Source organism: Alligator mississippiensis, chromosome 8 (genome assembly GCF_030867095.1).
Source record: "Alligator mississippiensis isolate rAllMis1 chromosome 8, rAllMis1, whole genome shotgun sequence".
NCBI lineage: Eukaryota > Metazoa > Chordata > Crocodylia > Alligatoridae > Alligator > Alligator mississippiensis.
Window position 1 is genome coordinate 31,928,068 of NC_081831.1, and position 25,050 is coordinate 31,953,117.

The 25,050-nt window shown below is 46.2% G+C and overlaps 1 protein-coding gene across 1 annotated transcript in view; it reads left to right on the top strand.

Moving 5' to 3' along the window:
• DNAH9 (dynein axonemal heavy chain 9) overlaps positions 1–25,050 on the top strand; it is a 515,733-nt gene that overhangs the window by 32,395 nt on the left and 458,288 nt on the right. The window contains exons 3-6 of the mRNA XM_059732606.1: positions 3,459–3,617; positions 4,645–4,775; positions 16,718–16,929; positions 20,943–21,176. Of these exons, the coding sequence (XP_059588589.1) occupies positions 3,459–3,617; positions 4,645–4,775; positions 16,718–16,929; positions 20,943–21,176 (736 nt within the window). The remainder of the gene's footprint in view (positions 1–3,458; positions 3,618–4,644; positions 4,776–16,717; positions 16,930–20,942; positions 21,177–25,050) is intronic.

The window sequence follows — 25,050 nt, forward strand, 5'->3', positions numbered from 1 at the left end:
CGTTCTTAATGTTGTTTGGTATTCTGTGGCACCCTAGACAGGATCTCAAGGCATCTCAGGGTGCCATGTTGCCCTGACTGAGGATCACTGCTCTAAATGTATGTGTGTTCATACCTTACATTTAGGCAAGATGGAGCAGGGTATCCAAGGAATAGTACTGAAAGAGTTGATCCAGCTGTAGGCACAATCCTCCCTGTGCCCCTTCCTGGGGCACAGGATTCCTATAGCACTCTCTAGGTGGTGCAGTAGCATAAGTACCACAGTCTGCCCAAGATATACAAAGTCAGCTGCTAAATGTGACCAAAGCTTACACTTCAGGGTTGTTGGTTATAACCATTGTGGCATCTTGCGCCCTTCTGGCCGCCCGGCCTATCGGGGTGTGGCCCCTCCCCTCAACTCGACTGCCACGACTTTGATATTAAACTTACTATTAGAGGGGCCTTCAGTGGAGATCTTTCCTGGGTGGGCCTTCTCGATGGACGGCGGTACTTATGATCGTTGGATGCGATGTTCCATGGGGCTCCGCCTCCCCTAAACCCTGTCCACTTGCCAACCGGTTGGTGATGTATTAATGATGTTTTCTGGCCCTGTAGGATGGCTGAGGGCCTGTCTACAGGGTTCCAGTTGCTCTTTCTTCCCTCTTGGGGTTGTTTTTACTTCAAAGAAAATATTCCTCTGAGTAGGAGGGGGCTGCAGCGCTGCCTCCCTTATCCCAGCCCCCTCTAGGGATCTCAGATGCCTCCTCTCTCCTACCATAATCAGGGAGCTCCCCTGCCTCCTCGGTGTCAGCTTCTTCCAGGGGCTGTGTGGGTGCTCCTGCTTTTCCTCCCGCAGGAGGCTTAAAGCTTTCCCTGGTGCTGCCTGCGTGAGCCACGCAGGCTGGGTTGCTTCCCCACTGTGCCAGAGACTGCCTCACAAACTGCCAGCCCGTTCTTTCTCTCTCCGGCTCTCTCCCCACTCCAGAACTGGCGGGGCTTTTAAATTTTCCCGCAGCCGCTGGTACGGCCACTGGGATTGGCTCAGCTGTTTCCTGCGCTGGGAACAGCTGATTGAATAGCCAGGGTAATGCCAGTTTGCGTGTCTGTGGCCACGGGCACGGCTCCTGCTCCGGCTACCCTGTGGGAGGTAAGTTAGCTCCACCAGGGACCTGTTCTCGGGGTCTGGGGCCCACGGGGTCCACTCTCTCCCCCTCAAGAGTCTGTGGTGGTGCCTCGCCACCACAACCATGTTGGTCTAAGGAAGGACATAGACAGACAAGGTTCTTTGGGTAAATGTGATTATCTTTTATTAGACCAATAAAATAGTTGGAAAAGTTGTTCTTTACAAGCTTTCGGGCACAAACACCTTTCTTCAGGCATAGGGAGGTCTGCTGATGTTTGTGTACTCTCCATGATGGAATACAAGCTTAAGCCAATATGCAAAATGCAGGTCTTTGAAAATACAAATGCATGACAGGAAAGATCAGAGAGGGGAATGTTGACCTGGTGATAGAAAGTAGTTGGTAAAATATAGAGAGGTTACCTGGTGTTATTGGTTGGCAGGCAGGTTATAATGTGCCATAAATTCAATGTCTATATTTAGTCCATGATTTTTTTGTATCCAGTAGATTTATGAAGGGAAGTTCGTAGGCTCGTCTATGAAAGGTGTTTTGTAAATTCCCTTTGATGATTAGAACTGAGAGATTGGAGAGTGAGTGGTTTTCTTGTGAGAAATGTGCACCCACAGGTAACTGGGTATTTTTGTCTTTTGATATATTTTTGATGTACATTCATTCTGTTGTTTGGTTTCTCCTACATATTTTCCATCTGGGCATTTTGGATGAGATCTATTACATTTCTGGAAGTGCAAGTGTCAGATCCAGGAATGGTGATGGTTCTGTTGTGGGATGTAGTTATTGTGGGAGTGGTTGAGATGTGTTGGCAGGTTTTACATTTCTTGTCTTGGCATGGTCTGGATCCATTCAGTGTGCTTTGGGCCATAGGAAATTTTCTTCTGGTGATGAGGTTGGTGAGGTTTGGTGCCTGTTTAAAAGGCTAGGACAGGTGGCTCTGGAGAGATCTCTTTAAGAATTGGGTCTTCTAGTATGGGTTGCAATGGTATGAAGATTTTCTATATAGGTTCCAGGGAAGGATGGTATGTCATAACTAATAGTGTGTGATTCATGGGGATTTTCTCCTTGTTCTGCAGCAGTTCTTCACGTGGTATCTGGGTGGCTCTTTCAAAAGTATGATCTATCTTTTTGGAGGAGTGTCCTTGTTGAGTGAAAGCTGTTTTGAGATTTGTGGGATGACGATTGCGGGGGTTGTCCTCTGTGTAGATGTGGTGGTATTGGAGGTCTTGGCTATATATTATAGCTTTCATGGTGTGTTTAAGGTGATTGCTGGTTCTGTGTGCCTATGAATGCTGGCTTGTGGATTTCCTGTATATGGTGGTTTGTATTTTACCATTCTGGATGTTGATCATAGTGTCTAAAAAGGAAATGTTGGTGCTGGAGTATTCAAGACAGCCTGATGGAGGGGTGATGATTATTGAATTTGTGATGGAAATCAATCAGAAATTGCAGGGTCTCAGTCCAAATGATGAAAATGGCATCTATATATCTTAGGTATAACATGGGATTGATGGTGCAATTTTTGAGGAATTCTTCTTTCAGGTGGCATAAAAAGGTTGGCATATTGTGGGGCATTTTGGTGCCCCTAGCTGTGCCCATGGTCTGGAGGAAGCACTGGTTACTGAAAGTAAAGTTGTGTGAGAGGATGAAGTGTATAAGTTCAGTAATATCTTTAGGTCTGTACTCTGAGTTGTAATCTTGCTCGTGTAGATATGCAAGGCAGTCTTGTATGCCACAGTGGTGTGGGATGTTGGTATATAACCTGCATTTTGCATATTGGGTTAAGCATCTGCTCCATGCAGGAGAGCACACACACACCAGCAGACCTCTTCATGCCGGAAGAAGGATGTTTGTGCCTGAAAGCTTGTAAAGAAAATTTTTTTCCAACTATTTAGTTGGTTTAATAAAAGATATCACATTTACCCAAAGAACCTTGTCTACCTCTGTGCTTCCTTAGATGAACACAGCTGTAACCAGCACCCCCGAATTGTAAGCTTTGGTCACATTTAACAGCTGACTTTTTATATCCTGGGTAAGACTGTGGTACTGTGCTTACACGTCAGGGCATTAATTTCTTTCCATTTTCAGATAAATGATAACTAAGCAAGCTTCTGTTTCTTTCACCCTCTCTTTGAATTATCATCCACTGACCACTACTACCTGCATTAGATAGTTTTATCTGTTATACAGATATTTTAGATACCTTAGAAACTTTCTCCAGGATACAGCTACTACACTAAAAAGTTGAAGTTAAACTGTGGTTTATAAAATAAATGTTGATGTATGGTTATTTGACACAGTTCAAATTACAACAAAATTAATCATAAGATGTTTTTACTTTTTGCAGTGGGGAGCTAGTAGATAAATCTTTTATACATGCCATTGAATCAGCAGTTATAGATTGGAGTTACCAGGTACAAGGAGCATTGAAGAGAGAATCATCAGAACCTCTTCTACAAGGCAGCAACCCCAACCCAAAGGTGGAATTAGAGTTCTGGAAAAGCAGGTACCTTGTGGGCAGCTTGGCAGTTTATGTTTTTCTGTTAAAGCTTGCATGTTAGAAAAATGCTTGCAGTGGCTAGAATTATTTGTGCAAGATATAAAGACTGAGCAGTTTGAAGTTCAATAAAGACTCAAGAGGGAGAATATAGTACATAAACAATCATGAACAAGTACAGACATGATCATGAGCCGTGAAATACATTTGAGGTTACTACTTGTGCAGGTGGCATCATTTCAACAGAGCACCAGGCTAGGGGTTTCAGTCTTATTTAATACCCTTTTCATCAGTTCACCAAGAACAAGCAACATGATAACCACTGGCTGTGTCTACATGAGATGGTGACTGCACAGTAGCTCATGACTACTGCGCAGTATTGTTGTGTGGCAGGAAGCATGATGTAATGCTATTGCACAGTAGTCATGAGCTGTTGTGCAGTCAGCATTAAGGAAAAGCCATTCCTCAGCGTGACTCTGAGGTAACAACTGCTGAGTTAGCATCTCAAGTAATCATGGCCACGGATGCTTGTTTCCTGAAGAGCTACTGTCATCTGCAGGAATAGTTAGTGGTGTTTTTCCTTTCAAGAGGGTAACTGGTATTGCTATCACTGTGGAACCTATGTTCCATTTGTCAGATGTACGATGCACCCTATCTATTGGATAGAGATTATTGTTCTTCTGGAGGATCTTCCTCATTTAAACTATTCTTCTGTAGGAGATGTCCATGCAGCTGTGGGTCCACAGCCCCTAACATACCTCTGCCAGGGAGGAATTCATTTAATACAATTGCTTTGGAGGTACTCCTGGTTTGATTGGTAGATGACACTGACTCTTGACTGTGGAAAAGGTAATTCCTCTCAGAATTTGGTATCGCTTTTAGCTCCTTGGAACCAGTCAGGCCTCACAAATTCCCCTGAGCCAGCACACCTATACAGACTGGCCTATGATATGCTGAACACACACAGAATAAAAATGGATGTGTTGAGCTTCTGTGATCTCCATGGAAAGTTACATTATCTCTTGCTTTGTTTTAGGTGTGACAATTTGGAATGCATTTACAATCAGCTAAATGCCAGGAAGGTTAGGAATATGGCAGAACTTCTGGACAGAGTGCAGAGCAGCTACTTCCCATCCTTCAAAGCAATGTTCAGAGATGTTGCAGCAGGTAAGGAGAGAGCACTGCTTTACCACAGATGCATGAGCTGCTGATTTCACTGTTGGTCTTTTGTCCATCTCCTTGTGTTTGTAGCACAGTCCCATTACATTTGATTGCATTGGCTGCTTGACGTTCTAAAAGCGTTTGAGAGGCCTCAGAGCCTTGAGCAGAGGAGACTGCAGGGTGGGGTCTGCTGAGGAAGACATCATAGGGAAGAAAGGGCTAGCAGGAGTAATAAAAATAGGGTAATGATTCTAATGATGTTATGTCCTTATGATCTGGAATATGAAATTAGAGTACTATAGTTTTAGTTCTATACTGGGACCAGTTTGGTTTTTGGTCTGTAGATCCAGAGAGCTCCTAAAGGTCTTGGAGAGTTTTTGGAGGATTTATTCCATTTTTAATAATAATATTGTATAATCCAGAATGTCTCACTGTGATGGATGTCAAAGCACTCCATTATTTATTGGATTAATTTAATTCTTTATTAAAGCGTGGCAGTGCTGCACAACAGTTTGGTGTAAAAATGATAAAACGATGAAGTTAAAGTTACAAGAGGTGTTTTAATTAGATTCTCATTGACCAAATTGGAGTTTGGTCAAAACTCTGAGATTTGTTCCTTCAAACTTGTTGAACTAATGATAATTTGCATTTCGGCATATAGCATCTTTTGATCCGAGGCTATCAAAGCACTTGTCGGAGGTGAACAAGTTTTGTTGCTCTCAGCTGTGTGGAGTGCTGAAGTAACATGTTCAGTCACACAACAGGACGTAGTTGAGTTGATTGTAGACCTTAGATCTTGACTCTCAGTCCCCTGTTTTAACAAGTTCATACCATCTGTGAGAAAAGTGGCAAGGGCAAGTTAATATAAGTACTTGATTTTGTTTCATCTGAAAAGTGCCATTATAGTTTCTTTCAGCATTAGGTTGAACTGTATCACAAAAGCAGCCTCCATGTCATTTCATGTAGCTCCTGCAATAGTCATTGAGGTTTTCCCTACTGAATTGCTTAACAAGATCTGAAGACTGTGGCTAAAAGTGGTTTAACTTCAGAAGAAAATAAAATTGTAAGAGTTCAAGCCTGGTCTAGTGTCCTCTAGGTGTTGTAGTGGATTAGCATACCAGCCTTTGTCTGGAACAGTGGAGCTACTACTTTGGATAGAAAAATAAAGGAATTTGACTTCCTATGTAAAGAATAAAATGTAAAGAATGTTAAGATGTTTTATTCAAAGATTTTGTAATTCTTACAAAAAACGTAGTTGCCAAGAATTTTTCAGCTGTGTGTGTTTGAATAAAAAATTTGATTAAAATATTCCTCTCTTCAGAAATTCCCAGATAGGCCTAGCCAGTGGAGTTCAGTCCAGCCACAACAAAATCTTGAGAACTCACTGCTCTTTCCTTCACTGTTGGTGAAGGCAAAAACTAAAAGAAAGTCAGTGATAGATTTCCTGTTTTATGCACATGGTAACTAGGGCACCTACATGCGTTCTGGGCATCTACTCTGACGTGCTAAGTAACACACATTGGTTAAACTTGATCCATTGAGTCTAATGGAATGTTCTAATTACTGTGTCATGTATTCAGTGTCCCCGTGCTTCAGAATGGTGGCAGGGGCTCTTTAAATAAAGCTCTGAACAAGCTTTAGTTAAAGCTCCCCCGCTGCTGTTTTGAAGCGCAGGATGCTGAATACATGTGACGCTGTGGGTGCTTCAGTTAGAGTGGCTCTTGGAGCCTCCTCCTGCCCCCCTCTCCACCCTATTTTTTATTTCTCTCTCTCTCTTTTTTTTTCTTGCATGATAACAGTGCTGCAACCCTCCACCTGCTCCCACAAAGTCTTCTGCAGCAGAATAAAAATTGGCTATTTATGGAGTAGCTTCCATGGAATTGAGGAGTAGCTTCTTTTTGTGCTGATATGTGTTGCTGTACCATAACCACTCTAATGGTAAAGGTTTTAAAGTTTTTGAATCAAAGAAAATTAGGGTTGGAAGGATCTCAGGAGATCATCTAGCCCAAACCCCTGCTCAAAGCAGGACCATGCCTAACTAGACCATCTCAACCACGGCTTTGTCAAGCCAGGTCTTAAAAACCTCCAAGGATGGAGATTCCACCACTTCTCTGGGTAACCCATTCCAGAGTTTTACTACCATCCTAGTGAGAAAGTTCTTCCTCATATCTAACCTAAACTTTCCTTGCTGCAACTTGAGACCACTGCTTCTTGTTTTGTCATCTGTCAACGCTGAGTACAGCCTAGCTCCATCCCCTTAGTAACCACCCTTCAGGTAGCTGAAGGCTGCTATTAAATCCTGCCTCAGTGTTGTCTACTCTAGACTAAATAAATGTAGTTACTACATTGTAGTTTCTTCAACCTCTTCTCATAAATCTTGTGCCCCAGCCCCCTAACCATTTTCATTGCCCTCCACTGGATTCTCTCCAATTCGTCAGTTTTCTTTCTGTAGAGGAGGGCCCAAAACTGGACAGAGTACTTACCTGTGCCTAATAGAGGGGAAGAATCACTTTCCTCAGTCTGCTGGAAACGCTCTTACTAATGCAGCTCAGTATGCCATAAGCCTTCTTTGCATCAAGGGCACACTTTTGACTCCTATTCAGTTTATCGTCCACAGTACCCCCAGGTCCTTTTCTTCAGAGCTGCTGCTTAGTCATTAAGTACTGAAACCTGTATGCATGGGGTTGTTCTTTCCTAAGTGCAGGACTTTGCACTTATCCTTGTTGAACCTCATGAGATTTATTTTGATCCAATCCTCCATTTTTTTAAGGTCTCTCTTAATCCTAACCCTACCCTCCAGGGTACCTACTACTTTCCTCAGCTTGGTGTCATCTGCAAACTTGAGGAGGGTGCACTCCATCCCATCTTTCAAGCCATCAATGAAGATATTGAACAAAACCAGCCCCAGGACCGACCCCTGCAGCACTCCATTTGATACCAGCTGCCAATCAGACATTGATCCATTTGCATCAAGCCATTTACCCTCTGACTCTGATGATCCAGCCAGTTTTCTTTCCACCTGACAGAACATTCATCCAACTCATACTTCCTTAGCTTGTTTGTGAGAATGTTGTGAGGATGTACAAAAAGCCTTGTTAAAATCAAGGTGTATATCATGTTCACTGCTCTTCCTGCATCTACAGAGCCAGTCATCTCATCATAGAAGGCAATCAGGTTGGTCAGGCACAATTTACTCTTGGTGAATCCATGACGACTATTGTTAATCATCTTCTTCTCCAAGTGCTTAGAAATGGATTCCTTGAGGACCTGCACCATGTCTTTTCCAAGGACTGGGATGAGACTGACCAGTCTGTAGTTCCCTGGATCCTCCTTCTTCTGTTTCTTAAAGACAGGCACTATGTTTGCCCTTTTCGAATTCTCTGGGACCTCTCCCAATTGCCATGAGTTTTTAAAGATGATGGCTAGCAGCTTTGCGATCCCATTGGCCAACTCCCTCAGCAATCTCAGGTGCATCCTGTTTGTCCCCATGGACTTGTACACATCTGGCTTTTCTAAATAGTCCGTAAATCTGTTCTTTTGCCACTGGTGACTGCTCACCTCCTGCCCAAACTGTTCTGTCAAGTGTACTAGTCTGGGAGCTGACCTTGCCTGTCAAAACTGAGGTATAAAAGGCATTGATACTTCAGCCTTTTCTGCATCATCTGTTACTAGGTTGCCTCCCCAAGTCAGTAAGGGACCTACACTTTCACCGATCTTCCTCTTGTTGCTGACATATTTGTAGAAGCCCTTCTTGTTACCATTCATGTACCTTGCTATAGCTGCAACTCCAGTTGTGCTTTGACCTTCCTGATTTCATCTCTGTACGCCTGAGCAGTATGCATCTACTTCTCATGAGTTGTTTGTTCAAGTTTCCACTTCATATAAGCTTCCTTTTTGTGTTTTAGTTCACTGAAGAGTTCCCTGCAAAGCCAAGCTAGTCTTGTGCCATACTTGCTAGTTTTCTGTGCATTGACATGGTTTGTCCCTGCACCCTCAGTAAAGTTTCTTGAAAGTCAGCTCTCCTGGACTCCTTTCCTCCAGGTCTGGCTTTCCAGGGTATCCTACCCATCAGCTCCCTGAGGGAGACCAAGTCTGCTTTTCTGAAGTCCAGGGTCCATACTCTGCTGCTCTCTTTCCTTCCTTTCCTTAGGGTCCTGAACTCAATCATCTCGTGGTTGCTACTGCTCAAGTTGCCATCCACTACTACCTTCCCCACCAATTCTTCCCCGTTTATAAGCAGCAGATTAAGAAGAACAGGGCCCCTAGTTGGTCTTTCCAATGCTTGCATCAGGAAGTTGTTCCCAACACTCTCCAAAAGCTTCCTGGATTGCCTGTACACTGCTGTATTGCTCTCCCACCAGATGTGAGGGTGATTGAAATCCCGCAGGAAAACCAGGTCCTGTGATCAGGAAACATTTGCTAGATGTTTGAAGAAAGCCTCATCTACCTCACCCTCCTGGTCTGGTGATCTATAGCAGACACCAACCATGACTTCACCATTGGTGCTCTCTCCTCTGGCCCTAACCCAGAAATTTTCAACAGGCCTATCCCCAGTTTCATACTGGAGCTCTGAAGAATCATACAGCTCTTTTTACAAAAAGAGCAATTCCTCTTCTTCTCCCCTGCCTGTCCTTCCTGAACAGTTTATACCCATCCATGACAGTGCTCCCAATCATGCAAACTATCCACTAAGTCTCTGTTATTCCAGTCACATTGTAATTTGATGACTGTAAAAGGACTTCTAATTCTTCTTGCTTGTTTCCCAGACTCTGTATATTTATTAACAGACACCTGAGTTAACTAGCCAATTGCCCTACTTTGTCATGAAGAATCTTCCTAAATCATAGATGACGTTCACTAGAGGTACACCAATACATCCGGCTATATCATATCAGCACCGATAAGAGGAAAATTGACATTACCGGTAATCGGATTTTTTCGGCTGATGTGCCCGATAATATCGCTGATAAATGCTGTGTGCATGCGTGCAGCCACAGCACACATGCAGCTTGGAGTATAGCCCAGCAGCTTGGAGAGCAGTGTCTGGCCGGTAAGTCTGTTTGGGGAAAGGAGTTTGGGGTAGGGAAGGTATATAGGGGGAGACACATCAAGGCCCCCGCGGTGAGGGAGGGAGTGGAGCTGGGGCAGGTGCTGCCCAGCTGGGGCAGGGCAGGGGACGGAGCTGACGGCTCATCCACGGAGTGCAGGGGATCAGAGCGGGAGGGTTCAGGGGAGGGGGGCGGCTCCCACCACTGCATGCACTGCTGGGGAAGGCATGGTGGGCGTGTCCCCCCCCCCCCCCGGATCTGTTTGAGGGGTAATAGATTTCATAGACATTAGGGTTGGAAGGGACCTCGGAAGATCATTGAGTCCAGCCTCCTGCCCAAAGGGCAGGAAGTCAGCTGGGGTCATAGGATCCCAGCAAGATAAGCATCCAGTTTACTCTTGAAGGTGTTCAATGTAGGCGCTTGAACCACCTCCGGCGGCAGGCTGTTCCAGACCTTGGGGGCTCGGACAGTAAAGAAATTCTTCCTTATGTCCAGCCTGAAACGGTCTTGTAGTAGTTTGTGACCATTCAACCTAGTTGTCATCCCTTGGGGCGCTCTGGTGAACAAACATTCTGCCAGATACTGGTGGTCACCCCTGATAAACTTATAGGTGGCCATCAGATCGCCCCTGAGCCTGCGCTTTTCCAGGCTAAAGAGCCCCAGGGCTCTCAGCCTGTCATCATAGGGTCTGCTTCCCTGACCTCTGATCATGCGCGTGGCTCTTCTCTGGACTCTCTCAAGCTTCTCCACGTCCTTTTTGAATTGTGGAGCCCAAAACTGGACGCAGTACTCCAGCTGCGGCCTCACTAAGGCCGAGTACAAGGGGAGAATGACGTCCCGGGATTTTCTTGAGAAGCATCTATGGATGCAAGCCAGCGTTTTGGTCGCTTTACTAGCCGCAGCATCGCACTGCAGGCTCATGTTCATCTTGCGGTCAATGATGACCCCCAAGTCTCTTTCTTCCATAGCGCTAGCCAACATAGCACTGCCGAGCCTATAAGGATGCTGCGGGTTTTTCTTCCCAAGGTGGAGAACCTTGCATTTATCGGCGTTGAACACCATCAGATTCTCATCCGCCCACTTGCTGAGCCTGTCCAGGTCAGCTTGGATCACCCACCTGTCTTCTGGTGTGGATGCTTTGCCCCAAAGTTTGGTGTCATCGGCGAACTTGGCCAGTCCCCTTCTGACTCTAGTGTCCACATCATTAATGAAGATGTTGAACAGTATGGGTCCAAGAACAGAGCCTTGGGGGACCCCACTGGTCACAGGACACCATGATGAGTGACTTCCATCAATTACTACCCTCTGGGTCCGACCACAGAGCCAATTTTCCAGCCAGTGGATCGTGGAGGACCCAAGGCGACAATTGGCCAGTTTCTCCAAGAGGTGATCATGGGATACCAGATCGAAGGCTTTTTTGAAGTCAAGATATATGACATCAATCTCTTCTCCCTTGTCCAGGTGATAGGTCACCTGGTTGTAGAAGGAAATGAGATTGGTCAAGCAAGACCTACCTGCAACAAACCCGTGCTGGCTATCCCTTAAGATGTTGGTGTCGGCCAGTCCATTAAGGATGGCCTCTTTAATAAACTTTTCTAAGATCTTCCCCAGGATAGAAGTCAGGCTAATGAGCCTATAGTTAGCCGGACCCTCTTTCCTCCCTTTCTTGAAGATAGGCACCACATTGGCCTTCTTCCAGTCTTCGGGCACTACACCAGAGCGCCAAGAGTTTTCAAAGATCCGTGCTAGAGGCTGGGCTATGATGCTCGCCAGCTCCTTGAGTACCCTGGGGTGAAGATTGTCAGGGCTGGCTGACTTGAAGGTATCCAGCTTCTCAAGATGTTCCTTCACGAAGTCAGCATTAATGGAGGGCAGGGGATCACCCTCACCCAGACTTCCCTGTCCCGTAGCGGGCATGGGTGTCCCATGGGACTGATGAAAGACCAATGCAAAGTACCTATTTAATAGGTTGGCTTTTTCCTGGGCGTCAGTTGTCAGTTGCCCCATCTGGTTCAGCAGGGGTCTAGTGTTGCCCCTGCTTTTCTTCTGGCTCCCCACATATCTGAAAAAGGACTTTTTATTGTCCTTGATGCTCAAAGCTAGTTGGAGATCAGTTGCAGCCTTGGCTTTTCTGGTATGCTCCCTACAGGACCGGACCAGTACAGAATAATCCTCCTTGGAGGTGACTCCCATCCTCCATCCTTTGTAGGCCTTTCTTTTTAGCCTCAGGAGGTCTGCTAGGTCCCTGGAGAGCCAGGGGGGCTGCTGTGCCCTCTTGCTGCCCCTACCTCCGAGATGGCATAGACTTAGTTTGTGCATTGAGGATCGCTCCCTTGAGGAGCAACCACTCTTCCTGAACTCCCCTCTCCCCGTGGTCATGGTCCCTTAGGGCCTCACTGACAAGCCTCCTGAGCTTGTCAAAGTCGGCTTTCCTGAAGTCAAGGACTTCCGTGTTGCTGACTGACTTGCCAGCTTTTCAGCGGATGGTGAAGGTGATCAGCTCGTGGTCGCTGTCACCCAGTAGGTCGCTGTTTCCCAGTGAATAATAGGCTGCTGCTGCAGGCTAAAGCCAGAGGCTGAGCTGGGCTCTTCCTGGTGGCTGTGCTGGGGTTGGGCAAGGTAGAGGTGGGTTGCGGCGGTGCTGGGGGAGAGGTTGTGGGGGGGCTAGAGCCACCCCAAAATTTGCTGTAGCCCCCATGTACCTCCCTCCCAGTGCCACCACCTCCTGCCCTGCCCAGCATGAGCACAGTTGCCAGGAAGAGCCTAGTGAAGCCTCCAGCTCCACCCTGCAGCGGCAGCCCACCCTCATCCTGCGCAAAGATCTGGGCGGCACATGCCCCCCATGTCTCCCCTGGGGGTGCACACAGCAGTGGGAGCCGTGCCCCCCTTCCGAGGCCCCTATACCCACCAGACAAGCTGCAGCTCCATTCCACACCCAGCCCCACTCCCCACCTCCCCGAGGTGGCTTGATCTTCCTCCCATGCCCCTTCCCTCCCCCATGTCTCTTTCCCCCAACACATTTGCCAGCCAGATGCTACTCTCCAAGCTCCTGGCCTGCATACCGGCAATCAGATCAGCATCAGCCGATATGGCTGGTCAATAATCGGTCACCGATATCAGCCCAAAAAATCTTTATTGGTACACCTCTAACATTTACCTTTCTTTTAATAGGAATCTGGAATCACTTAACGTAAAAGAGGTCCCCTATATCTAATGTTATTCATTTTGGATTAAAACACTTGAATAAAGCCCTGGCATCTGAGATTCTGGAGAAATTCAAGTGCTTTACCATTGTCTGCAGTAAGTTGATTTGTGGAGAACTATGCCCTGTCGCCATACAGCTAATTATTTTGATTCAGTTGGCAGCCAAGTCTGTGGCCTGCACAACTGTTTTTTGTGGATCCTTTCTTGCCCAGTGTAACGGGACCAGTGCCTGGGGCGGCCGTTGCCCCCTGTGGTGAAATGACCTCTGCACCATGCTAAGGCACCCTTTGCTCTTGTCAGCTCTGCCTTGATCTTATTGTTGTGCCTTCTATGATTATTAATGAGATTTTGAAAGTGAGTCTGCTGAAGAGTCTTAGAGCATGCCATAACATGTCCTCTTCATTTGCAGATCCCTCTTGGACCCTGCTGCTCCCAATCCCTCTTTCTCGCTAGGTAGGCCCTCCTGGCCCGTGTGTGCCCGAAGGGCACTCACTACCTTATGGACTAATCATGGCCTCCAAACCTCCCCTACAGCAACATCTGTACCTCGCAAGTGTTTCTAGTCATCACTTAGGTGGGCACCTTTTCCCACACCTTAGGCTTCTACTCCCTTGTTGGGGCCACAGGCTTTTCAGCTTCTGTCCCCACTGCTCTGGCTAGTCCCTTTGGCCTAGACCCATTACAGCAGGTCTGGATCCCCAGGTTCCAGCCCTTGCTTGCTGTCTTGGGCTCTTATCTTTGCCATGCCCAGGCTGTGGGCCCCCAGCTCCAATCTCCGTCCCTGTCTAGGCTGTGGGCTCACTAGTTTTGTTTCCACCCCTTGTGGACTATGGGACCTTGACCCTTGTTTTGCCTCTCCCACGCTTTTCTCTCTCTCTTGCTACAGTCAAACCCCTGCCCTCTGGCAGGACTCAAGACAGCCACACGCTCCTTGGGCACCACTGGGATCTCTGTTCTCCCCTTTCTGGTCCCACCCAAATCACTGGTTAAACTCAAACCACAAACATAAGCACACTAGTAGTAACTTAACTGTCTAAGCCTACTGACTGTAATACAAGCATCATCCATACTGGTACCAATCCCCTGCCAGCCCTCAGTTCCCTACTGGGCAGGCCGGGCCCCGATCCCGCCCTCTTTGCCATGTGCAGCGGTGATTCCGATCCCATTCTGGCCGCCATGGGCGAGCCGGGGGCGAACCGGGGTCGTACCGGACCCGTCTTCGTTGCGCACGGGCTGTGGCCAGCAGCCCGGGCACACGGGGCTGGAGAGAACCACTGGGCGGTTTAGCGCACGCGAGTTAGAATTAGTTACGGAGGTGTAATGGTTGATTGAAAAGATTGTTTACTTACACCCAAAGATGGTATTGGTGTAGGCTGGACAGGTTTCCAGGCACAGCTCCCGCCTGGATCCTCACTAGAGGAACACGACAAATCGATTGCTCCCACGGAGTTTGCTAGGCTCTGCGGGTCCAGTTAAGTTGGGTTCGAAAAGTTTCCACGGAGTTACTTAGGCTCCGCGGGTCCGAAGTTACAGGAAAGGGTACGTCTAGGATTGCGCTCGGCGACGGGGAGAGGCTAGAAGCGAAAGCTCCGTATACTCGGTTCTATTGCCTCTATTGCCTGCTTAGGGGAGGCGCGTCGGGTCCGCGAGGGTCCGCAGCGCTTGGAGATCTTCACACAGAATCTGTCTCGTCCTCCCTCCTCCGACTTGGGCGGAAACTACCCAAGCCTTTTGTACAGCTAGCAAGCCAATCGCTAGCCACCACGTGTGCCTACATTAGGAATGGGCCAATAACGTGGCGCGAATCCTAATACAAATGGCGGGAACTTCTTTACAGCGTGTATCACTACGATGCAAAAGAGATGCACACTGCAAAGAAGCTGTAATCTGTCGGGAAATCCCCCATTGCACCAGAGTTCTCTCTTGCAGCAGAGAACTCTACCGTGCAAAGAAAGCGACAAATTGGCGGGAAATAATTTAGCAGTGCCGAAGCTCACGCACAAACAAAAAATCACAACTTTGGGTTGTGACACCTACTTGTGGCTTAATAGGCACAGTAGGATCTCACTCTGTGGAAGAAGAAAACCCCAGGCCTTAATTTCTACTGACTTCTTGAGTTAGTGCACTATTTGCTAAATGATTGCTTTTTCCCCGCCTATTTTGCAATCTGCTCTTTCTCCCGCCCTTTTTCCCTTGTTGAGCTGAGTAGACCTATGAGGTCAATAGATCAAATCACAGTCTATGCTCTCTTGCAACTTTCTGGTTCAAACCAGTTTTTCTTTGACTTGTTATACCTTGTGTCATGTGACCTGAATTGAAACACGTAAAAGGCTTGCTTCAATTGTCTGTTGGCGGGGGCATGCGGGACTGATAAGAGGAAGTTCTGTCTGTCCAGTGCTCTCCTCAGTAGCTGCTTGTAAATAAAGGTCTCTGACAACTTCGTGACCAAACAATAGAGTGAAGCCTGTTTCTTCCACAACTGTCTCTCTCACCAGAAGACATCTCCCCGCAGAGCAACTTTCCCTTTAGCCTCTAGGGCAAGACTGTTGGCTCTGACTCAGACCTGGTTTTGTATGCCGCTAGAGCCTTGCCCCCTTCCATCATGTGATTCCCCGAGCAGTCTGTGGGTGCTCTGTAATGTGCTTGGCTTACCAGCCTGCAGGATGGTCTATAGTAGCAGAGCTAGCAATGTAGTAGTTCTCTTGGAGCTTCCCCAGGTTACTCTCCTACTGTACTATTGTACTATTGCTGTACTGCCAATAATAGAAATGCCAGAACAGCAGTAGGCATTTCTCATTTAAGGGGTCTTGCTGCTTATCTCTTTACAGCTAGTCCCACTCTTGGCTGCATGAGTGCAGTTTGCCTCTATTTTTTCTCTTTCAGTAACAGAAGCTGTAAGTTCTCTGTTACACTCAGTCTGCCAAGTCAAATCCTTTTCAAACTTTGGTCTAAATTAACCTAGGTTAGTAACCTTCAGGAACACAACTGTTATGACTCACATATTTTAGGGAAGTGGTCTCCAACCTTTTTAGGTTGGAGATCACTTTTGGAATTTAAGAGGAAGCAAAGATCTACCACCCAGCAGGTAAGCCGGGGGGGGGGGGAGGGGGGAAGAGGCCTGTGGGGGTGGGGGACTGGGCCGATTGCGGCTCCCCACTCCCTCACCTCTGGGGCCTCGATTGCCCCTCCCCCTGCTGCACTTGCCCCTGGGCCTCTGTCGCTTCCCTCCCTCACTGACTGACCTGCTGGGCTGGGCAGGGGGGACAGGCACACACACATGCATGCACTCATTCCCCCCCCAGCCCAGGATCAACTTGAAGAGGCTCTGGGATCCACTGGTTGATTGCTATTGACCGGTTGGTAACCACTGTTTTAGGGTATATTATGTATGTAGCAGACCTAATTGCTTCACAAGACGGTTTGCTGTGTCCTGTACACTAGGTAGACTTGTACTAGAAACACCTGGAAGTTGGTTTCTTTTCATGATCCCAAAGAGTGACCATCATTATCTTTTGTTGTCATTGTGTTATTTTTGTTTCCCTTTACTGTTGACTCTTCTAAAGAAATCAGTCATACCTATTTTGTAAATTCAGCTGCTGCCTGTTAATCTGAAACGAAGTTGTGGTCAGTGTAATATCTCTGCATGCCAGGAATATAAAAAGCTGATCACTTCTTGTGTGCTACTTTTTAATGCAGCTTTGAGTGAGGCCCAGGATATTAACCTGCATCTGACACCTCTTCAACATCACTTGGAGGAAATAGAAAGTGTGGAATTCAGTGAGGTGAAGTCATTGGTCAGCCCCTTGCTCCATGTGGTGTGTTTAATCTGGGCCACATCTAAGTACTACAACACACCTGCACGGATAATAGTGCTGCTTCAAGAAATATGCAACCTGCTGATTCAACAGGTAAGTTGAGTACATGTTTTAAACCATGACCATAACCCACTGGGGGCACTTAGAATTTTTTATATTAGGAGTCAGCTCACAACATTCCATCTTGAACAAGGTATTATAGCTTTCATGATTTCCATTGGGATTATTTGGGTTTTTGAACCCATGACTTTGGCCACCCTAACTAAGGCCACTTCAGCTCATTTTTCCTGTAGTGCTTCTATGTTGTATCCATGCTATTTTCTAAGTAACCATTTTTTAATCATCTTCAGGGCATTTTTGGCACTTCTGCACTCAGAAAGAATTTTGTTCTTGCACATATAGCCCTCCATACATGGATGACTATGTTATTGCACCCACACTGGGCAACAAAATGAGAGTGAAAGACCTCTCATTTTTTTCCTTGAATTGCTGAGTGGCTGGGACATTCACCTGGGAAGAGAGAGGACCTGGATTCCCTCAGAGGGAATTTGAACCCAAATCTACCATCGCTTTCCTACATAGCACTCTTAACTACTGCACCAAATGTTAGCTATTATTCCTTGTCTTCTTTGGCACTCCTTTTGAAGCTGGCCACCTGGCCAACAACACTAGGAAGGTATATGGGAGATATGTGGGGCCAGGAGGAAAGGCATAAGCCAGTGGCTCAGTGAGGTAGCTTATGGCATAGAATGGAGGGGGGCCTGCATTCTAGTTGGAGTTATTGTCCCCAGTGAAGCAGAAAGTTCTTCCTGCATTGCCCTATATCCATTTTTCCAGTGACTACATTAGTGGCTCGCTTTCAAAAGGAGCAGCAGAGACAGGTCTGAACATTGGCTGGTCTGGTGAGATGGTTAGAGTGCTCTAGTAGGAAGCTGAAAAACATCTGGGTTCAAGTTCCCTTTGGGTGTGGCAGGCATAAAATCCAAGACTTTCTGCTTCCTGGGATGAATGTGCTAACCGCTGAGCTGTGGCTGAAAAAGGGACACATGCATCCCATTTCTGTTCCTGGGGCTGGTAGCCACAGGTTTTAGCTGACTCCATTTTTAGGTGCCTGTGTTTGCTACAAATCCATAAGAGGCTTACATGCAGACTCTGGCTGCTATTATGCATATTTTGTATGTGTGACTAAATAGTGGTGCATATTCTTTAAGAAAAAAGAGAGAGAGAGATAGGAGAACCTGGGGAATTATAGACTGGTGAGCCTGGCTTCACTACTTGGGAAATTACTGGAGAAAATTATTTTAAAAATTGTAAATATCTGGAGTAGGAAAAGCTGATCATGAGCAGCCAGCAGGCCTGCGCGAGTTGACAGCGATCTGATCTGGCTTTGGATCCGTCCGCTTCAGATGGCAGTGATCCAATCCAGAGCTCTGGATCAGGTTTCCGCCTTGATCCAGCCGAAGTGGCTCTGAAGCTTTGGAGCTGCCTAGGAGATCTGGCTACAGGGTATAATGGGGGAATCAATGAAATATTTATAACTTTAAGTTTTTTTGGTCTGATTTGGATGAAACTTTCAGGGATGGTAGCCTCTGCTGAGAGCATGAAACCTGCCAACTTTCAAGAAGATCGGTGGAGGGGTTTGGGGGGAACTGTACCCCAAATTCTTGAAAGCCAAACTCATGTCACGGTTCTGTTACACCACAGGGGGTGAAAACTCCAGGGGTGATGGACCCTGGTGAGGCCACAAAGCCAGCCAAATTTCAAAGGTATAGGTGCAGGGGTTTTGAGGGAACTGTACCCCAAATTCTTGAAAGCAAAACTCCTGTCACGTCTATGTGTTACACCATGGGGGGTCAAAACTGTAGGGGTGATAGCTCTTACTGAGGCCACAAATCTTGCCAAGGTTCAAGGAGATAGGTGCAAGGGTTTGGGGGAAACTGTACCTCAAGCTGTGGACAAGCAAAACTTGTGATATGGATGACACTGTGTGTTTTAAGGCGCAGCAGGGTGACCCTGCAGGGATGGTGGCCCCTGCTGAGGCCACAATGCCTGCCAGCTGTCGAGGAGATCAATGCAGGGGGGTCTGGGGCCCTGCACCCCTAGCTGCTAACAGGCAAACTCGTGCCATGGGTGCTTGTGCAACTAACTGTGTCTGTCTTGGGGCAGTTGATTTTCTGTATTGATTATTTCCTCTCCTTAGCCTGGTTTTGTAGGTGCTAATTGATCACAATTAAATGGCTACATTAGCTAGGTCCTGTGTATTGAGCTGGTCCCTAACTGAATCATGGTTGATTGGTGATTGGTAACTGGTAACACAGTAGCTTAGGAGCCAAGCCTGCACTAGTGTCTCCCATGCCCCAAGACAGAGACAGTCAGTTCCACAAGCACCCATGTCACGAGTTTTGTCTGTTAGCAGCTAGGGGTGCAGGGCCCCAGAACCCCCTGCACTGATCTCCTTGACAGATGGCAAGCTTTGTGGCCGCAGCAGGGGCCACAATCCCTGCAGCTGTCACCCCGCTGCACCTTAACACGTGCAGTGTTGCTCATGGCACGAGTTTTGCTTGTCCACAGCTTGAGGGGCAGTTCCCCCCAAACCCCTGCACTGATCTTCTTGAAACTTGGCAGGCTTTGTGGCCTCAGCAAGAGCTACCAGCCTTGCAGTTTTGACCCCCGCTGTGTTGTAACACATAGACGTGACAGGAGTTTTGTTTTCAAGAATTTGGGGTGCAGTTCCCCCAAACCCCTGCACTGATCTTCTTGAAACTTGGCAGGCTTCATGCTCTCTGCAGAGTCTACTGCCCCTTAAAATTTCATCCAAATCGGACAAAAAACAATAAAGTTATAGATATTTTATTGTTTTCCCCATTATACCCTATGTCCGGCTCTCCGAGGCAGCTCCATGGTGGCTCAGAAGCGCTTCAGAAGCTCCAAACTGCTTTGGGAAGCCTAACGAGGCCAGCGCGTTGACCTGGACATGCTGCTTTGGACCCCCAAGCGTCCGAAGCTTCTCCTTATCCGAATCTCTGTCCGAAGCCTTGCACAGCCCTAGCAGCCAGTATATATTTGTTAAGAATAATTTATACCAAAGCAATTGATCTTCTTCTTTCACAGAGTAATTAGTCAGGTGGATGAAGGAACTACTTGGGTAGATGGAGGGAATTCTGAGGACATTGTGTACTGGGACTTTCTTAAGGCTTTTGACAAATTTCCGTATGACCTTCTCATTAGTAAATTGGAGAGATGTGGGCTAGATAAAATCAATACAAGATGGATACATAATTGGTTCAATGACCATAAGCAAATGGTACTTATAATGGATCAGTGTCAGACTGGAAGGAGGTTTTGTTTGACATTCCATAGGGGTCTGTCCTGCATACAATGTTATTTAAATGTTTATTAATTATTTGGAAAATAATAATATGCTGGAAAAAAGACCTTCCTTAGCAAATTTGCTCATTATATGAAACTGGGAAGGACTGCAGTCAAAACAGGGGATAAGAGGAGAATTGTGGCCTTGTGGATCTCCACAAGCTCCCTGGATTTAGCAGCTTAGGAGAGAGGCTGCTCCTTATTCTTAGGGGAAGGACCTCCCTTCTGTGGTCTGTTGCTATGTAGAGTTTGTCTTTCCATCTTCTGTGGTGTATTTAGTTCTGAAGCAAAGCAAGATGTTTCATGTCAGAATCTTACTTAGAAAAGCCTTTCCTGTGTCCTGTACCAGATTTAGATCCTGAGCTCTGCAAATAGAAGGCAAGGTAGATATGTACCTTATAGACTAACTAAATAAGATATATAGCGATCATCACGAGCTTTTGTGAACTTGAGTGCAAATAGGTCAGAAATTTGAGTTTGTCCAGCAATATTCATGGCAGGCAGAGGCTGTGGGACAGTATCCCTGCTTTTAGTTCCCAGATCTTGAGATTTGTCTGGGAAAACTTCATAAGAGATGAACATTATCTTCAATCTTCACCATTTCCCTGTATAAGTATTTTCTAAATAATATTTAGATCAAGAAATCTATTAAAATGTATCCAGCATTAAAAACCCCAAACAAACCCAAAATAGACCCTTGGGGCAGGTGAACTTCAATTCTGACTCTATCACTGTAGGCTCGGAACTACCTGAACCCAGAAGACATTTTGAAAGGAGAAACAGAAGAAAGTCTGGGTAAAGTGCAGGAGGTGCTTGGCATATTGAACCACTTCAAGCAGACATTTGAGGAACGAAGGAAAAATCTCTACATATACTTTAAACCTGACCAAGAGATGAAAGAATGGGACTTTCAGTCTCACTTAGTTTTTACAAGATTGGATGGTTTTCTAAGAAGACTTGAGATTGTAAAGGTGAGAACTTGATCTAGAAATATGGAGTAAAACTGAGAGAAAATACTGCAAATGTAAGGCTACTGAGGGTGGAATTAATTCTACATCTCATTGTGCACCTAAATGGTAGTTTTCTAGCTGCGTACCTGGACATTTGGCACTACTTCTTCAATGTAGGTTGAGCACGTACAGTAGCTTATGTACTGGTCATGCATGTAGGCATATACTGAACCTAAGTCTGGGAAAAGGAACAAGACCCTCCCCCGCAGTGTTTTAGTTCCTCTCTGAATAGTTATGGAATTGTACCTGGAAGTGGGAGGCCTGGGTTCTAAGCCCTCTCATCCAGAAGGGGCTTGAACTTAAAACTCACTTCCCAACAGTGTACTCTTTCCACTGTGCCATAGCTTAGGCATTATACTGCCCTTTCTTCAGTGGTAAGGCTTTTCCCCAGAAGATAAGGCTACTGCAAAATCCATATTCTAGTCACTGACTGAAATGGAGAGTGGGGATGTTTTTGCAATATTAGGAGCAAAATAGAACCCAGGGATGCTTCTTTCCAGTACAATGGGTATATCAGAACTACATATCCTTTACCTTGCACTTATCTTCTTGGCCCCACATATCACCCTCTCCTGTGTGCCTGTGGGGCCAGCTTCTAATTAGCACGTGCTAACTCTAAAGAATGTTAGGCTTTTTTAAAGTTAGCACATATTGTGAACACTATAAAATGTCAAACCAGCCATAAAAATGATCTACATGTATCATAGAACATTTTAATGGCTGGTTCTTACCATATCTTAAATTGAATGTATGACAGGTTTGAGCTTGGGGCTGATAGTCAGTTTCAGCCACAGGACTGTACTGGGGTCTTGAGCTGGCCCTGTTGTGGTCCAGGGGATCAGAGCTAGCAACTGGCTGATTGCTGGTCCCAGACCAAGCCCTGGACCAAGCTGAAATGATCTTTCAATTTTCTGGTGCAAGGAAGCCCTGGATCATAATCCTGGGCTCCTCTTGGACTGGCAAGTAGAAAGGGTGCAATTGGGAACTGGGCCCCAGTCCCAAAATTGTACCTCCTGCCATACATGAGTGGCATGGCAGAAGGTGTGATTGTTGATCAGATTCCATGGCACCTTTAAGTGAATGTGTGCCAGGGGACCTATTTAGAGACTACTATACAAAGTCTAGGCTTAAAATTAAAATCCAATAAAAGACTTAGGTGCCTAGAGCAGGAATTTGGCAAATCCAAAAACTGTGGTCTGGAAAACCTCTGATCATAGAAATCATAGAAATTAAGGGCTGGAAGGGACTTCAAAAGATCATCGAGTACAACCCCCCTGCTCTGGGCAGGAATACTATTGAGATCAAATGATCCCAGCAGGTTGTCTGTCCAGTCTCCTCTTGAAGACTTCCAAGACTGGGGACTGCATTATCTTCTTGGAAAGTCTATTCCAGATTCTGGTCACCCTAACCATAAAGAAGTTCTTCCTTACATCCAACCTGAAACCATCCTGTAACAGTTTATAGTCATTGCTCCTTGTCCTCCCATGGGATGCCCTAGTGAACAGTTTTTCTCCCAACTCCTGATATTCACCCTTGCATACCTACAGACAGCTACCAACTCCCCCTCAGTCTTCTCTTCCCCAAGCTGGACAGTCCCAGATCCCTTCCTCATAAGGTTTGTCCTCTAGGCCCTTAATCAATTTGAAGCCCTTCTCTGGACCCTTTTAATATTCTCCATGTCTTTTCTGAAGTGTGATGCCCAGAACTGGACACAGTACTCCAGCTGGGGTCTCACCAACGCCGAGTAAAGAGGAAGTATCACTTCCTTAGCCCTGCTCACTGTGTATTGGCTAATGCATCCCAGTATGCTATTAGCCGTGTTGACTACAGCATTGCACTGGCAGCTCATGTTCATACTGTGATCAAGCATAACCCCGAGGTCCCTTTCAGCCAGCGTGCTGGCTAAGCCATCTCCTCCTAACCTATATTCATGTCTCTGGTTACTTCTCCCCAGATGAAGCACTCTGCATTTATCCTCATTGGGTTCACTGTGGGGCTTGTTCCACTAACTGTCCTAAGAGAATGCCTAATACCCACAAACAAACTGCATTTGGAGCCACTTTTTGTAAAACATGGCCAGGATTGGGGGAAGACATACTGCTGCCTATATTGTGTATCACAATGTAGTAGTTAGAGCTCTTATCCTTAAAGAATGCAAGATTCATGAAGCTAGGGGGAGAGAGTGAGAAAGGGAAGATATGACTATAAAGTCAGAAGGAAGAAAGAGTTCTCAGTTCTGTTTTCTGCTCCCAGGACTGTGTTAGTAGCTTATCCAGTGAATACTGTATGTAAGTACAGAAAAAGATCTGGGAACAGGGACATAATTACAAAACTCATAATTAATTATCAGTATTCTTAAAACTCTATCTACTTCAGTCACTTTGTACGCAGTTCTGTGTGTTAATAACACTTTCCGGGGAGATGTTAGTTTGAGCCCCTGTTAGGATGTAGAGGACATTGAACCTGGGTCTTCCACTTAGTGCTTTATGAGGTTATTTACAGAAAGGAGATAGAAACCCTACCTCCTTGTGTTACAACAAAGCAGTGTGTATTTGTCAGGGGTCCTAACAGGCAACCCAGCCACAACTAATTGCTCTTCCCCAGTATGGCAAACCTGCCTGAAGCTCTAGCTGGCAGCCCCACCCTGGCTGATGAACCGAATGGCCACTGGTAGGTGTTCCTGATTGGCTGCTGGGGACAGCAGATGCCCTCCATTTAAGTCCACCTGTGGCAGCAGACTGCTGGCCAACTTATGCTTCTGCCTGAAGGTGTGATGTGATAAGCTTATCTGGATCCTCTGTGTTCTGGTGCTCTGGCTTTTGACCCTGTGCAGCTCTGCTTCTGGACTCTGGCTTTTGGGAACTCCACTCAGCTTTGGTAATTTGATCCCCAACTCAGCCTGTGTATTGGCCTCTGCCTCTGGTTTTCTCCTTTGGATCTGGTAGTTTGGTCCCTAATTCTGGACCCCTGACTCAGCCCATAATTTGGGCTCCACCTTGATTCCTGTTCTTCCCCAGTGGCCTAACCACTAGGCAAGACTGCCTATGATTTGGTCCTTACAGCATCATTCAGTTTTTGGAAAGAACAGTTGTAGGCACTTTTCCTCAGGATGAGATTCTAGGTTCTGGAGGATCCAAAGGGATAGAGGTTCCTGGATCCTTTATTTGGGTACCCAAATTCTGGAGAGGGATAGGACTGTGGACATATCCCCACCTGGGACATCTCTTTTAGCTAATTCTAGAAAGCTTCCTACTTGATGTGCAAGTTTTCATATTACCATTCTGAGACAACAGACTTTATCCATGCACTGTATAGGGAGATAGGGGCCTCACACAGGGTTCTGGATTCCACTCTGAGGCTACGCACCTAAAAGTTAGACATAATAGCACCTAACTTATTGGTTCGTAAGTCCAGTATTGGATTTAGCACTAAGGCGCTATCTGTACTACTTCCATGTTGCTCTTGGGACAGCCCCAAAAATCACAACTGACCCAATGACTCCTGTTCCACTTATGTCAAATCCAAAAATGAAGCAGTGAATGTCAGAACCTTAAGTCCAAATTTCTGCTCTTGAAAATGCCAGATTTTCTGCGGCCTAGTCTGAAGGAGTCTACATTTTGTAGGAGCATCATTTTTAAGCTTAGAATACTGCTTCCTTGTATGTCCAGAAACACCTTAGTCTTGACAGGACTAAGCAGCTTGGCACCTACTTCATGCTTTAGCCTGACTGGGATCATTAACTAAAGAATTCTTCTGACTCTGTTTTTTGTGAGGGGTTTGATATGGTATGTGTACTTAGAAATCATCTAATGGATTGGTCTCCATTCAAAGTACA